This window comes from Alosa sapidissima, chromosome 22, assembly GCF_018492685.1.
Source record: "Alosa sapidissima isolate fAloSap1 chromosome 22, fAloSap1.pri, whole genome shotgun sequence".
Taxonomy (NCBI): domain Eukaryota; kingdom Metazoa; phylum Chordata; class Actinopteri; order Clupeiformes; family Clupeidae; genus Alosa; species Alosa sapidissima.
In genome coordinates this window covers 19,720,724-19,735,599 of record NC_055978.1, presented here as the reverse complement: position 1 = coordinate 19,735,599, position 14,876 = coordinate 19,720,724, and the positions used below count along the sequence as shown (strand labels likewise).

Below are 14,876 nucleotides of genomic sequence, written 5' to 3'. Positions count from 1 at the left end.
CTAATGAGAAAAAAAATATGTATGTATATATATATCCCCTCGGATTGAAAGGTAGAACCATGCCATTGGTGTTTGTGAAGAGGAGAAATGCTACCCCGGGCTGTGTTATTCCATGATGGGTGCTCTCTTGGTAGGTCAGTGCACATTTGCAAATTAGCATTTCAATCAGGCTAGGTAGGCAGGCCCCAAGAAGCCATAAAATATGTATTCATTATATATTTATATCCCCAATCCCGGAGATAAACAAATGACATCACACACAAGCACTGCTAATTATTTTCCTTACAATTCAGAAGGAAAAGCATAACTTTTGAATCACCTACTAGTCTAATGATAATAATATGGGGGGGAAACTATTTTTTCTTCTTCATTTTAGCCAGTTTGTTCCATTGCTCAGATGTAGCCTATCTATTTTGGGTTGTATCAGCATGGTGTTAGGAGAAATAGAAAGAGAGCTCTGCAATTTTGACTCCTTGAGCATATCAAATCCCTCAGCAGAGGGGACTATCATGATTCATTTGAGAAATGACAAACACACACACACACACACACACACACACACACACACACGTGCACACAAAGACATACACACAAAACACACACACATACACACACCCACATGTGGGTCCTGTGGTATGGGGTTATGTGTGCTTTTCTATGATTGTCTGGACCTCTCAGTCATTCCTGTCCTATTTTCTCTTCTTTGAAACAGGTAATAATAGTTTGCCTCTGCCAGATAGTGGGGTTGTTCTGTTTAGCTAGATGGCATGACGTGACATGTGAATTACAGTATTTCCTGTGATGGACATTCTAATGGACCACGGCAAACATGTCTGCACTCTGCAGTGCAGGGATGAAATATTGAAGCGAGTGGAGCTGTGACAATATATCCCCCTGCTTCTCCACCTGTGTACTTTCCACCTTTCACACATCACACAGTTTCACAAAATTAGAGTTTGTCCTGGTTATAAACTCTGCTTTCACTCTCTTTCTGTCTCACTATCTCTTTCTCTCTCTCTTACACACACATTCACCTTCTCTCTCTCTTTCTCCATCTCTCCCTCTCTTTCTGACACACACACACACACACACACACACACACACACACACACACACACACACACACACACACACACACCCTTTCTCTCTCCTCCATCTGTCTCTCCCCCTCTTGCTCTGACTTATTCCCAGAGTCTTGTTTATACCCCTTCCTGATTTGACATCCTTACATATTCCTTCCTGGGAGGTCTCTAATGTGTCCCCTATCTGAGTCTTCGGGGTACAATTGTAAACTCTTCCTATGGACCTATTTTCTGTGACACAAGGAAGCAGACAGTTGGGAATTTGGAAGGCAGGTAGCAGTGTTGCTGTCTTCTGCGGTGGTGGCGGGGGCATAGTGTTTATACACAGTTTTCCATATGGAGCTTCGTAGCGCATCCCGAAACGCCTGCACCCCCCCCCCCCCCCACCTCCTCAACTCGATGCTCCGGATCTGAGGTCCCCTGTGTGGCCTCGTGGAGAGGGAGCCGTGGTGACAAATGGCAATTATATTTGTGTGTTCTTCAGGAATCCATCACGCGCTGGCCTTTTAAAAATGCTCCCGGGATAGTCTAGGGGGGGGGGGGGTTTGGTGGGGGTGCGGGGGTAGCTGGTTGGTTGTGCTTGTCAGAGATGCCGGCGACCAAATTGGGCAGGCTGCTTAGACAGTCAAGAACCGCTCATCCCCGGCTCCCACCCTGATGTGTTTGACAGAGTGTGCAGAGGGGGTACCATGTTTTATTCACACAGCCACAAATGCACAGCACCCAACGGCTTGAGGAGAGCCAGAGGTGGCCCGACGCCTGCTCCTGAAAGAGATATCTATTATAAAAATACCAGCGGAGGGCAAAAAGAACACGATCAAGGTCTTCTAATGACGTGACCTGCCAGGTAGTGTGTGAGTTTGTATGTGTGTGTGTGCGTGTGTGTGTGTGTGTGTGTGTGTGTGTGTGTGTGTGTGTGTGTGTGTGAGTTTGTATGTGTGTGTGTGTGTGTGCGTGTGCGTGTGCGTGTGTGTGTGTGTGTGTGTGTGTGTGTGTGTGTGTGTGTGTGTGTGTGTGTGTTTTTCCTGCCCCCGTTTTATGAAATGCAAGTGTTTGTGGCTAACCACAAGTGTTTCCATTTAATAGCTTGTAATTATTTTATGCTGGGAGCGTCACTTGTTTACGTATCTCTGTGTGGTAAGGCTCTAATCTACCTCTTTTCCTCTCTCTCTCTCTCTCTCACCCTCTCTGCCCCCCCTCTCTCTGCCCCCCCCCCCCCTTTCTCTCTCTCTCCCTCTCTCTCTCTCTCTGTTTGGGTGGGCTGGTTATACAGCAGCCTTGTCTATTGGAAGTCTGTCAACTATGCTAGAGCTGTAACTATTGCGGCTGGATTTCACTCTCTCTTTTTTTTTCTTCTCTGGAGCTTGTTTCGTAAGCTGAGTCTGTTGGCACTTCAGTGGTCTGAGGTCTCCGAATGTGGGGCCTGACACTGGACTGTGTCTCTGTGTGTGTAGGTGTATGTTTGTATGTTTGAGTTTGTGTGTGTGTGTGTGTATGTCTGTGTGTCTGTGTGTGTGTGTGTGCACTTGTGCATGGATACAACCTGCTGCACTGCTCTCAAGAATTCTAGACCACTGGGAACCGAAACTGCTGTGCTTGTGCACATTACCTTTTATGTGGTGTTTTTTTAAATAACCATGTATATTTCCTAAATTGAAAGCTTGACTAGACTGTCCCTTTCAAACATTCCTTTTTCCTCTATCTCTCTCTCTCTCTCTCTCTTTCTTTCTTTCTTTCTCTTAAATTAAATTTCAAAAGTTGCTTTATTGACATGAGAAATAGGCACTTGTACTGTTATACCAAAGCAATCATTATAGGATATGACATTACAACAAATACAGATACAGAACGTATTCACATTGGCATTGACTGGGCATACATTGCATGCTCTTTTGCTTCCTTTCTCCTTCTTCTCTGTTCCTCCAGAAGCATCATCATTGGCATAACGCAGGACAGGTCATGACCAGAGCATAGGAGAAATGAGAATGAGCTTGGGGAAGAACATAGAAAAAGCAGTTTGATGAACAGTAGATAATGGAATGCAATGAGATTACAAACAGAATCGCTGAACAATTGCTTTGTACGAGCTGTTCTAATAGACAGGCGACTTTTTGTGAATCACATTCAAGAATCCGTTCCGCAGTAAATTAGGAATCTCGGCTGTAACATGGGATGCCCTTTGGAATGTGTGCACTTTCTTTTGTCAACTTGAGTTAATTAGAGGTTCACACACAGACCCAAACTATGATTCCTGTGCAGTGCTTGTTGCTGTGCCTATCTGGGCTTTGTCATTCAAGGTGGGTAGTGCGCGAAGTGTAGGGCTGCAAGTTCAATTGCCCCTCTTCTGTACGCCAGTCGGTCTAATTTGGTCTCAGAAGAGAGGTGGTCTCACAAGTCAGTATTTTTGTTTGTGGAGGTTTTTGTTATCCAATTTTGACAGATTTGCTGGTTGCAGAGACACACTCTCAGAGACACTACTCTTAATTGCATTGTTTAATATTTGCATCCATGTCAGGGGCCTCCCAGGCTCAGCTATTGTTAAAAAGCTGTGGGCTGGATTTTCCTTCTCTTGTTAACAGTAATTGTACACAGTTGAACACAGGCACACACACACACACACACACACACACACACACACACACACACACACACACACACACACACACACACACACACACACACACACACACACAGGCGCGCGCACACTCACACACACATACACACAAGTACACACTGATATGCATGCTGATAGACTCTCACGCACATCTGGATGCACACCTTTTCCCATACACATATGCCAACACACACACAGTCACACACACACACATATACACCAACACATGCGTTCACACATGCACACAAAAGGCGGCAAGAAAAAAAAGCTGAATGTTCACACCTCTGCTTTAGAGAAGTTCAAGTTCATGGCAAATGAAGGCGTGGACGAGCCGTCACTGAAGTTTGCCTGTGATTGCCGTCAGAGTGGGCTACCTCTGCTCTCTCCTCCGCCTCCGTGTGTGTCTCCTCATGAACCGGGCAAAGTGCCGAGATTGTGGAAAAATGTTGAAGAAGGAAAAAAAAAAAAAATGGAGAGGAAAGAAAGGAAGAAGCAAAAATGAAAAGTGAAGAAATGAAGAGATAAGAATGAGGTGGGGTTGGAATGAATAATTCAGAGATTGCTCAGAATGTCACGTCGCTCGCGTTGTCTTTTTTTATTTCTGACGCAGATGGAAGGCAATGTGGAGATCCCAGTGGAGCTGAATAGGCACCTGTCCCCTCTTCCTCTTCCTCATTTCCTCATCTCTCTCTCTCTGTCTCTCTCTTTCTCTCTCTCTCTGTCTTTCACTTTCTCTCTTTCCTCTATACCTCCTTTTAGCTTTCTTTCTCCTCTTCCTTTTCCTCTCTCAGATAGATGTCGTGCTGCGACCTACCATCTCTGTTTCACATGCACACACACACACACACACACACACACACACACGCCATCATATTGCATACGATACTATGCACACACACACACACACACAGTGGCACCCACACTCCCACACACGCACACCAAACAATGCACACACACACACACACACACACACGTACACCAAACAAAGCACACACACACACACACACACACACACACACACACACACACACACACACACACACACACACACACACACACACACACAGGCAATTGCATTAACTGTAATGGACTGAAGGAGCATGCGTTGGTGGTGAGTTTTTCTCGCTGCCAATTCATACCTCTGGAGAAGTAGAGTGAGGAGGAGGAGGAGGAAGATGAGCAAGATGAGCTACACCTGCACTCTCTATGGGGGCAGCCGTGGCCTACTGGTTAGCACTTAGGACCTGTAGCCGGAGGGTTGGTGGTTCGAATCCCGACCAGTGGGCCGCGGCTGAAGTGCCCTTGAGAAAGGCATCTAACCCCTCACTGCTCCCCGAGCGCCGCAGTTGATGCAGGCAGCTCACTGCGCCGGGATTAGTGTGTGCTTCACTTCGCTGTGTGTACACTGTGTGCTGTGTGTGTTTCACTAATTCACGGATTGGGATAAATGCAGAGACCAAATTTCCCTCACGGGATCAAAAGAGTATATATACTTATACTATACTTATACTCTATGTTTGTCAGGGCTCAGTGGTCTGTATGCTGTTGTGATGTGTGGGGTCATTTGCCTCAGGGGACAGAGTTCAATTATGGGATGCTGTGTGTCTTTTTTTGTTTTGTTAGAATCACCTAAAGTCATTTGTGTCTCCCCACAATTATTAGGTAGTATCAGTACTGCTCTATTTTTAGCCTCTTGAAAAGGAAGTTAAGGGTCATTTTGGTTTTCCTGCCAAAATCTTTCACCGTTAAGCCCAGTTCATTTTACAGCTTAAAAGGAATCAATTGCATTTTTAATGTTACATCATAAAAATGATAGAAAAAAAAGTAGTGTGCTGTGATTTTAAATGTCATCTCTATATTTAACTCAGTTACTTTACCCACTGAGTAGCTTTGCCATATGTTCTCAATCCAGTCTTTATGATACTCAAGTTTGCACTCAAAACAGAGAACTTGGAAGTGCTGGGTCATTCTTTTCCAAACTGTATGAGTAGCTTCCCAGAGTTAATGCCTTTCAATTGATATCAAGTGGACGCACTGTATGTAAATGCGAGAACACTTGTGTCTTTGTCATTGTGTGTTTGTGAGTTAATTAGACAGTTCCCATGTGCAGACATCAAGAGAGGTGAATGCATATATTTGTGTATACGGCATATCGTTATTTGTGTGTGTGTGTGTGTGTGTGGATCAAGATGCTTTTCTAAGCCATCCCTCTCACTCCCTTCCTGATGCAGCTCAGCCTCGGCCCCTGCCTCCCCTGAGCACCTCGTCGTCCTGTGAGGGAGACCCCGCCAGGCTTCAGAATGGCCTGCCAGTCGCCATGGGCAACGGTCATGGCGGGGCGCGGCCGGGCGCCACGGCTGCTGTGGAGCCCCGGAAGCAGCATATGTCGCCCGTCTCGCAGAAGATGCAGCGGAAGCTCCGCTCCAGCCTGTCTGTCAACTCGGACAGCAGCCGGAAAAGCAAAGGCAGCTCCACCGGATCACACAAGCCTGGCTCGTCACCAGAAGGTGTGTAACACATATACACACACACACACACACACACACACACACACACACACACACACACACACACACACACACACATATGTATACACACACACACACACACACATAAGCACAGAGACACACACACACACACACACACACACACACACACACATATGTACACACACACACACACACATAAGCATACACACAATGTACACACACACACACACACACACACACACACACACACACACACATATGTATACACACACACACACACATAAGCACAGAGACACACAATCATACACACATACACACACACACACACACAGACACACACACACACACACACACACACACACACACACACACACACACACACACACACAACCACAAAGTTCGTCTGGATCACTCAAGCCTTTGAGTTGTACATGTGATTACACACACAAACAAACTTACATACACACAAAACATACAGCTAGCAGCTAGTGCTGGGCGGTATACCGGTTCACACCGTATACCGGTGTATATTTTCGTTATGATATGAATTTTTAATATACCGCCATACCGGTGTATTTGATTCCACAACGTTTGGAACGTTGCGCCGCGCAACAGTGTTTCAGACGGGACTTTTTTCACACGCACGCATGGTGCCACTGCGAGGCATAGTGAGGGTAAACACAAAACACCTTAAGTTTTCCCCTGAAGTATGACCCTTAAGGCTTAATTTTCTCCTTAGGTAAGGGGTTTATTTAAGGGTGTTGCACAGAAATAATACCTTAAATTGTTTCTTTAGTTAAGGAAAAATGTTAAGGGATACTGCATTGAAAAGGATTGACCGTCACGAAAATTCTATTGAGATTGTTCAACAGCTGTAGCTGGCTAGTAGGTGATGTCGTTAGTTAGCAACCCACCGAACACAGTGAAGTTTAATGATCTTATCATTCATCTCACCTTAAGAATATTCGCTGAAATTATCCAGGTAGCAAGTAAAGCGTGTTATAGACATGCACTGAGCAATACTAGCTGGCTAGTTAGAAATGATCCTGACTGTCATCAGTGCACCAAAACAAACTTTTTTGTTAATGTTTTGCCTAGCGAACCGAACCGAAGCTCATGGCAGGCTAAGAAGACATCCACATCCACATGAAGTTAACGTTAGCCTACCACTAACGTCATGTAAACCACACAATAACAATACATTTCTGATAGGCCTATTTGACAGAGTAAGCATATTAACAGAGGTTTTATTTTAAATTGTATCATTTTCAAAAAAGTATAATTATTGCAAGTTGCACTACTTTTTGTATTGGTTTTATACAAGATGTTTGGGAAATTTGCACAGTAAAACTTCTGTATTTTGACTGCAATTGTCTTTGCATTCTGATTAGATTCTTCATTAGAATCATGAGTGGCTCTTTGTAAACAGCATAATTTTCTGGGGCCATGCAAAACTGCATTTCCACTAGTGTGTAGTTATTCTACATCATGACAGTAAAATAGACCATCCATGTACTGCAGCAATTCCTCTCTCAACCTGTAGAAAATGCTGTGAACATCTGATTATGCATGGTAAAAAAATACCGTCATATACCGTGAAACCGTAAGAATTTTGAAAAATACCGTGATATACATTTTTGGTCTTACCGCCCAGCACTACTAGCAGCTCCACTTACACACATGGACACCATGTGGACATGCAAAAGTCAGTCATGCACTGGTGGAAACATTTACATTTATAAACACATGGGCACACATGAATACCTTACCTATACAGACTGATACACACAGACGGTCATTTGCTAACACAAGAACATGAACCACCCAGCCAGACGTTGATCGCAAGAATCCAACATTCTAAGCATCAACACATAGTACTGCACTATGATCCAAAGCAGCTTCACTCGAATTTGTAGGGTACTAAAAATGTGCACAGCAGCTAACCAAAGTGCAGTCGGTTCTCCCACCATTGTTTTGTAAATCACACACCTGACTGCTGCATCTGAAGGCCCACGCATACGTTATAGGCCTACATCTATCACTCTACACGCCCCCTGATGCACATCACGTTTTAATTTGTTAGCTGGTCCTGCCTCCTTGCTCCCCAAAATGCCGTATTGTATGTGAACAGACACAGCAGGCCGGAAATGTTTCGCCTCGTTTGTAGACACACGATGCGGCATAAAGACGTCTCTTCTCCCCGTGAATGTTTTGCGATCTCTGTCTAAAAACAGCTAATGTGTCCTGTTGAAGAGACCGCGGTTACACTTTACTTGACAATATCGACAGTGGCATGACACTGTCATGAACATGTCATAAACAAGTCATAAACGTTAATGACCGAGACCTCTCCATAAATTATGTGAATACTTACTGTACACTTGCATACATAGTTGGTAAGATCTCTAAGTAATCAAACAGATACTTCACCACTCAGATGATAGTATACATTTCTCTTAACTAAAAGAGGAAGGGAGGAAGGTGGTTTGTATGTATCTTCAATAGGATAAAAGAGGCATTGTATGCCTCTAGTTATAAGTATACACTCCTCTTTGCAAAGAAGTCTGTTGTACACCAATCTCTTACAGGATGATGAGAAGAGTCTTAATCAAACCCTCTTCAGTACATACTTCTGCACATTAATGTTTAGCACATTCTCACAGACACATTTTCAGCAAATGAGAAGATGTTAAGTGCATATCCACCATCAACAAAAGGAACAGAAGATGTTGGTGCATTTCCCTGTTTAGTGCAACCTCTTATTTGCCTGAAATAGTGCAGAGGAGCCCAGCTGATACTGGGGGGCAGTGGAGTGGGGTTGGTGGGGGTTTGTCTTGTGAGATGACAAGCAGCATGGGGTAATGAATGTGGCATCAGCGCCGGCGGTAATGGTCACCAAGGTGCGACCTCTTAACAAGGCACCGGCATGCCAGGAGCCCACTAAGTGTCAACCCCTCTGCTGGATGGACTTTCTACCCCACCTCACCCCAACACCTCACAACACTACACTACACCTTACCTTAGCCCACCACCCTGCCCATCTATACAGCCCCCTACCCCCTTTTCATCCTTATCTAGTGTTCTCATATTCCGCTCGTACTTTCTTCTCTTCTCGCCATTTTCCCTCCTCCTCCTCACCTCCTTTTCTAACAGTGTTCCCTCATTACTTCTACCTCCCTGTGCTTGTGATGTGAATCAGACACCTCCAGGTTTCTCTCTCTCTCTCTCTCTCTCTCTCTCTTTCTTTCCTCTCTTTTTTGCTGGCTTTCATGTCTGTTTCTCTGTATGGGCATCTTAATCACAAGAGGTCTTGGTAGATAGTACATGGCTTGCTGCTAAAATGAGTGAATGCTTATATTTAGTGATCTTGTGTCATTATATCTCACTTTTAATTGTATTTTTTTCTTTTTCTGTACAATCAAAGTTGAATTGTTTTCTGCATGTACTTTTAACTCGAGGGCCTTGCTTGTTTCTGTGTTCTATTGAATACAACTCTGGCATGAAAAAAATGTCTGATGTCTAATACCTGTGTACAAACAGTTCTGGTGCTTTCTGTAATTAGTAAACATATTGTTTTGTCGGAGACAAAAAAAAAAAAAAAACAGCTATGTGAGTACAAAGCAAAGGTGTCTTCCTTCAGAGCAGACTTTATAAACCCAAGGCTTGCATCTTTAAAGGCATCACATGTTCCACATCTTTATCAGTGAGGATGTGAGAAGGGGGGGGGGACACACCAAGCTTTTCTCTCTTTAGCGAGGCCTCTCAGAAAAGAGCTTTTGTGTTGAATTGTTTGTAGGATTGAATCTGTGAATCAATATGCTGGCGTTCAAGTGTTTATTTCCCACTGGAGAACAGCAAGCTGTTGTGATGTAGTGTTTACATGGATTACCATAATCTGTTTGCCTGTGAAATTAGCTCCTAAACAGCCCTCGGAAAACATAAGAATAAAGCTTTACAAGAACTCTGCTCAGGGGATCTCGTTTGTGTGTGTGTGTGTGTGTGTGTGTGTGTGTGTGTGTGTGTGTGTGTGTGTGTTTGGGGGTGGCTCATGTTGTTGGCACTGTTACAAAGTGATGATAACAGCAAGCCTGTTGGATAGAAGGAAAAAAAAACGTGTAAATTGGAAGCTTTGGTTTTTTTTTTGAAGAGGTGAAGACCTTTTGAGCTTTGTAAATATATCTTTATTTGTGTGTGTGTGTGTGTGAGACAGAGAGTTGGTTTTTAGTCCACGTCTGAATAAAAATCAAAGAAAGCTTTCATGCTTGCCCTTTTTTTCCATTTGGTTCATCTGCCTTCTTGTGTACTTTCAACATTTATTTGCCTGTCTATCACTCAAAAGTTTCTTTTCTGCCTGTCTCAGAAATTTGTATCCATCTCTTTCACATTTCCACTGTCAGTAGCGGCTTTCTCTCTTTAAAGCCTCCTCCCTCCCTCCCTCCCTCCCTCCATCTTCCCTCCTTTCTCTCACCCCATCCTGCACCCCCCCCCCCCCTTTAATTTGGATGTTTTCTCAGCTCTCGGGGCATCGCCTCCTCCAGCTTGTTTTATGTCAGGCTGTTCCTCTTTTTGATGTGGGCCCTCGCCAGTTTTCCAGATGTCTCTGGCCATTTCCTCCCCAGCTGCCGCACCAATCTCCCCAGGCCCCGCCCAGCCGGCCGACTCTGGTCGTCCGGCGAGATCGCCTGACATAAAACATGAACACGCACCACGCACCAGGCAACAGCAGCTTCCTTCATGTGGGCAGTTATGCAGAGCCGATACTGGCCCTTTGGAGTGCCTTGGTCCGTCCGACTGCTCGCTTGTGCCCTGCCCCCTGTGTGTGTGTGTGTACGTGTGTGTGTGTGTGTGTGTGTGTGTGTGTGTGTGTGTGTGTGTGTTTGTGTATGTGTGTGCATGTGTGTGTATGAGGCATGACTCCCCGAGACTTGAGCTAATGGCCGGCAATGAATTATATATCCAACAGAATAGGGAAGTGAGTGTGGGGGTTTGTGTGAGCATGTATGTTTAGATACAGCCTACTGTAGCAATGGGCTGTGTCAGTGTTGAAAGTTATTCAGCTGTGTTCAAGTGTATCCTCTTTTTTTCATAGCATTTTTGGACAAGCAGGGTATGGGGTTTGGTTTCATGTAGTGTTGTTTGTGAACAGCAGTCCTGTTTTACATTGAAATGATATGCATCCATAAGTATCAAGTGCAACACCCCATGTGTTTGGTCTAATGAGTTCTCAATAGCCTGGAGAAGTGCGGGTTTCTCAGGGGCTTCGATGTTGAAATATTCATCATATCACGCTAAGCATATTCATTTACTCGTCACTATTTTTTCCCCTTGCAGTAATCAGATGTGTTTCATACTTTACTTTTGAAACTATCTGACACACACACACACACACACACTAACACTCACACACATACCGCATTGCGTTTCAAGTTCACATTGGAACACCACTGGTCAGTGCTAGCATTTGTAATGAAAAAATATCACTTTGATTAATCAAACATGAGAATCCTGCAGTCTTACGTCCTGGCCGCACCCATTCCTCCTCTTCATTTCATTCCTCCCTGCATCTTTCTCTATCCCCCTCTCTTCATTTCATTCCTTCCTGCATCTTTCTCTATCCCCCTCTCTTACTTTCATTTCCTTTCCTCTTCAATCATCAGTCTTTACCTCTCTCTCCTCTGTCCATTTGTCTCAATCTATAAAGCGAAAGTGTTCTGATTAGCTGTTTGTAATGACATTTTCCTGATCTATCGCTCTTGTCTTTTGCGCCCCTTCTGTGTATGTGTGTGTTTATGTGTTGTGTGGATGTGCTTGCTTCTAGCCTCTTTTCTCTCTCTCGCTCTCTCTCTCTCGCTCTCTCTTTCTCTCTCGCTCTTTCTCTCTCTTGCTGTCTCTTTCTCTCTCTCTCTCTCGCTCTTTCTCTCTCACTCTCTCTCTTTCTCTCTCTCTCTCTCTCTCTCTCTCGCTCTTTCTCTCCTCTCTCTCTCTCGCTCTTTCTCTCTCTTCTCTGTGTGTGTTTATCTGATAAGGCATTGGCTCCCATGGGCTCTGGCCAGGAACAGGTGTAATATCATTGCCACCGCACTAAATGAATTACTCTCAGCTGGCTCTGTTTCCAACGGGGGGTCTTTATCTCGCCACGACGCCCCTGTAAATTCTCCATTGGACGCTTCATCAGATTAAGTTACGCGACACGCCGTGTCATTCTCACTAACCTCTCACTGCTCACACTTCTGTGTGACTCTATACCATGCAGTAGTGGAGTGGACTCAGCTGACTCCCTCTTGTGTTAACATCAGCTTGTCTTGTGTGTTTGCCTGCCATTGATTTGCCCTATAAACAGTGTGCATAATATTGGTTTCCTCAGGCCTTTTAAAACACACACTTTGATTGCGGGACAGATGTAAATATCGGCACAGCATTTGTGTCCGCGAACGCAAACACACATGACTTTTACAATCCACCAGTCAGTCCCGGCTTAATTAGTTTTCGGCTGTTTTGTTGACGCCTTGGATGTAGATGACATGAAGGCTTAGCGCATGCACTTATTGCCTGTAGTGTTCTAGTGTTTTTTTCTCTGCTTTTGTTTGGCTTTTGATGAATTGAGGCAACGGTCATGGTCTTATTAGAGCATTTTAGCAACCCGAGGTGCTTCAAAGCCAAACCTCATGTAAATCTATATTAAATGAGGGTTCCCAAACAAATTAAAAAGGACTTGATTGTATGGGCAGTGAGGCCAATATCATTGTCATCATCATTATCGTCATCATCATTATCATCATCATCATCACTGTTGAAGCTCTGGGACCTACGACTATAAAATCCATCATTTAGTTGAACATACATTTTTTGATTTCCTTTGGTTTCTTTAGTGTACCTCGGTCATTATGAGAGAATAAAAAACGGAACTCTAGCCTCATACAGAAAAAACTCAGGAAGGGTATTTTTTTGTTCCTACAAGTCAGCGGAAACAACGGTAATTTTGACCTCCTGCCGTGTGGCTACATCGAAAGGGTCTGGATGGAGGTTAAATGTTAATCAGTGGCGACAGAAGCGTCGGGCATTAGCACGCCAATTTGCCAGCCAGAAATCTCAGGGACGTTGCTAATCAGCTTTGCGTGATCAGGCCCATGTGCGTTTGCATGATAATGCCTCCATTATGCCTCCCAAAGCCGCTAATCAACTCACCGAAAAAAAAAAGTGGAAATTCGGCGCCCCTGAGTTTCCTCTCCGCCTTGATCGCTCCTCCTCTTCCTCCTGCTCCTCTTCATCCTTCTTTTACACACACACACACACACACACACACAGACAGACAGACAGACAGACAGAATCCCGGAAAAACATATGGCCATACTCAAATGCTGGACATGTAATGCATGCGTGTGGTCCCTTTTGCATAGAAACACACGGTAACACTTTACTTGACGGGTGAGTTCATAACACATTCATAGCAGCTGTCATAAACTGCACATAAAGCATTCATGACTGTTTCATGAGACATGACTCAACATTCATACCGACCCTGTCATGAATGTGGAAGACAGAACAATGCCAACTTGTCAAAATAAAAGTCCAACAATCGCAAAGCATCATTGCCGTTTTTGTCCCAAACCTCTTACCTGATCATGTCACATCTGAGTCAATGGGCTACTCCAGTGCCAAAAAGACATGGTCAAGCAAATAATTTTTGCTTCATAAAAACATATTTGTTTTATGATCCAAGTAAACTTTCCAGATGATTTCTCATCTTTTGCTACTGGGAATGTCCTACCATTCCAGGTTACACAAATGCGGGTCAGCTGAATGTAGGCTAGTTTACCTCCCAGTGTTAAACTCAGTGATTATGAATACTTCATAACTTGTATAGTAAAGTGACATTAGATGTAGATTTCATAAGATGTTCATGAAATATTTAGCCCATTGACTCAGATGTGACTTGATCAGGTAAGAGGTTTGGAACAAAAACAGCAATGCTGCTTCGCGATTGTTGGACTTTTATTGGTAACACTTTACTTGACGGGTGAGTTCATAACACATTCATAGCAGCTGTCATAAACTGCACATAAAGCATTCATGACTGTTTCATGAGACATGACTCAACATTCATACCAAACCTGAATGGATAAATGTGGAAGACAGAATGATGACAACTTGTCAAAATAAAAGTCCAACAATCGCAAAGGTAAACTAGCCATTCAGCTGACCCGTATTTGTGTAACCTGGATACCATTAATTTAATCTCTCGAGCCTTTGTAAATATTTCATGAATATCTTCATCGAATGTCACTTTACTATACAAGTTGTGAAGTATTCGTAATCACTGAGTTTAACGCTGGGAGGTAAACTAGCCTACATTAAGCTGACCCGTATTTGTGTATCCTGGAACGGTTAGACATTCCCAGTAGCAAAAGATGAGAAATCATCTGCAAAGGTTACATCAAACATGAAACAAAAATTATTTGCTTGACCATGTTCTGTCTTTTTGGCACTGGAGTAGCCCATTGACTCAGATGTGACGTGATCAAGTAAGAGGTTTGGAACAAAAACGGCAATGCTGCTTTGCAATTGTTGGACTTTTATTTTGACAAATTGTCGTCGTTCTGTCTTCCACATTCATGAAAGGTTTGGTATGAATGTTGAGTCATGTGTCATGAAACAGTCATGAATGCTTTATGTGCAGTTTATGACAGCCGC

General features: G+C 43.9%; 1 protein-coding gene across 3 annotated transcripts in view; it reads left to right on the top strand.

The window, feature by feature from the left end:
- Nucleotides 1-14,876, top strand: part of mdfic (MyoD family inhibitor domain containing) — a 44,861-nt gene that overhangs the window by 12,538 nt on the left and 17,447 nt on the right. For all 3 annotated transcript variants that reach the window (XR_006026472.1, XR_006026471.1, XM_042079034.1), the window contains exon 4: nt 5,928-6,203. Coding sequence is in view for 1 of the 3 variants with exons in the window: in XM_042079034.1 (XP_041934968.1) it covers nt 5,928-6,203 (276 nt within the window). In the remaining 2 variants the exon portion in view is untranslated. The remainder of the gene's footprint in view (nt 1-5,927; nt 6,204-14,876) is intronic.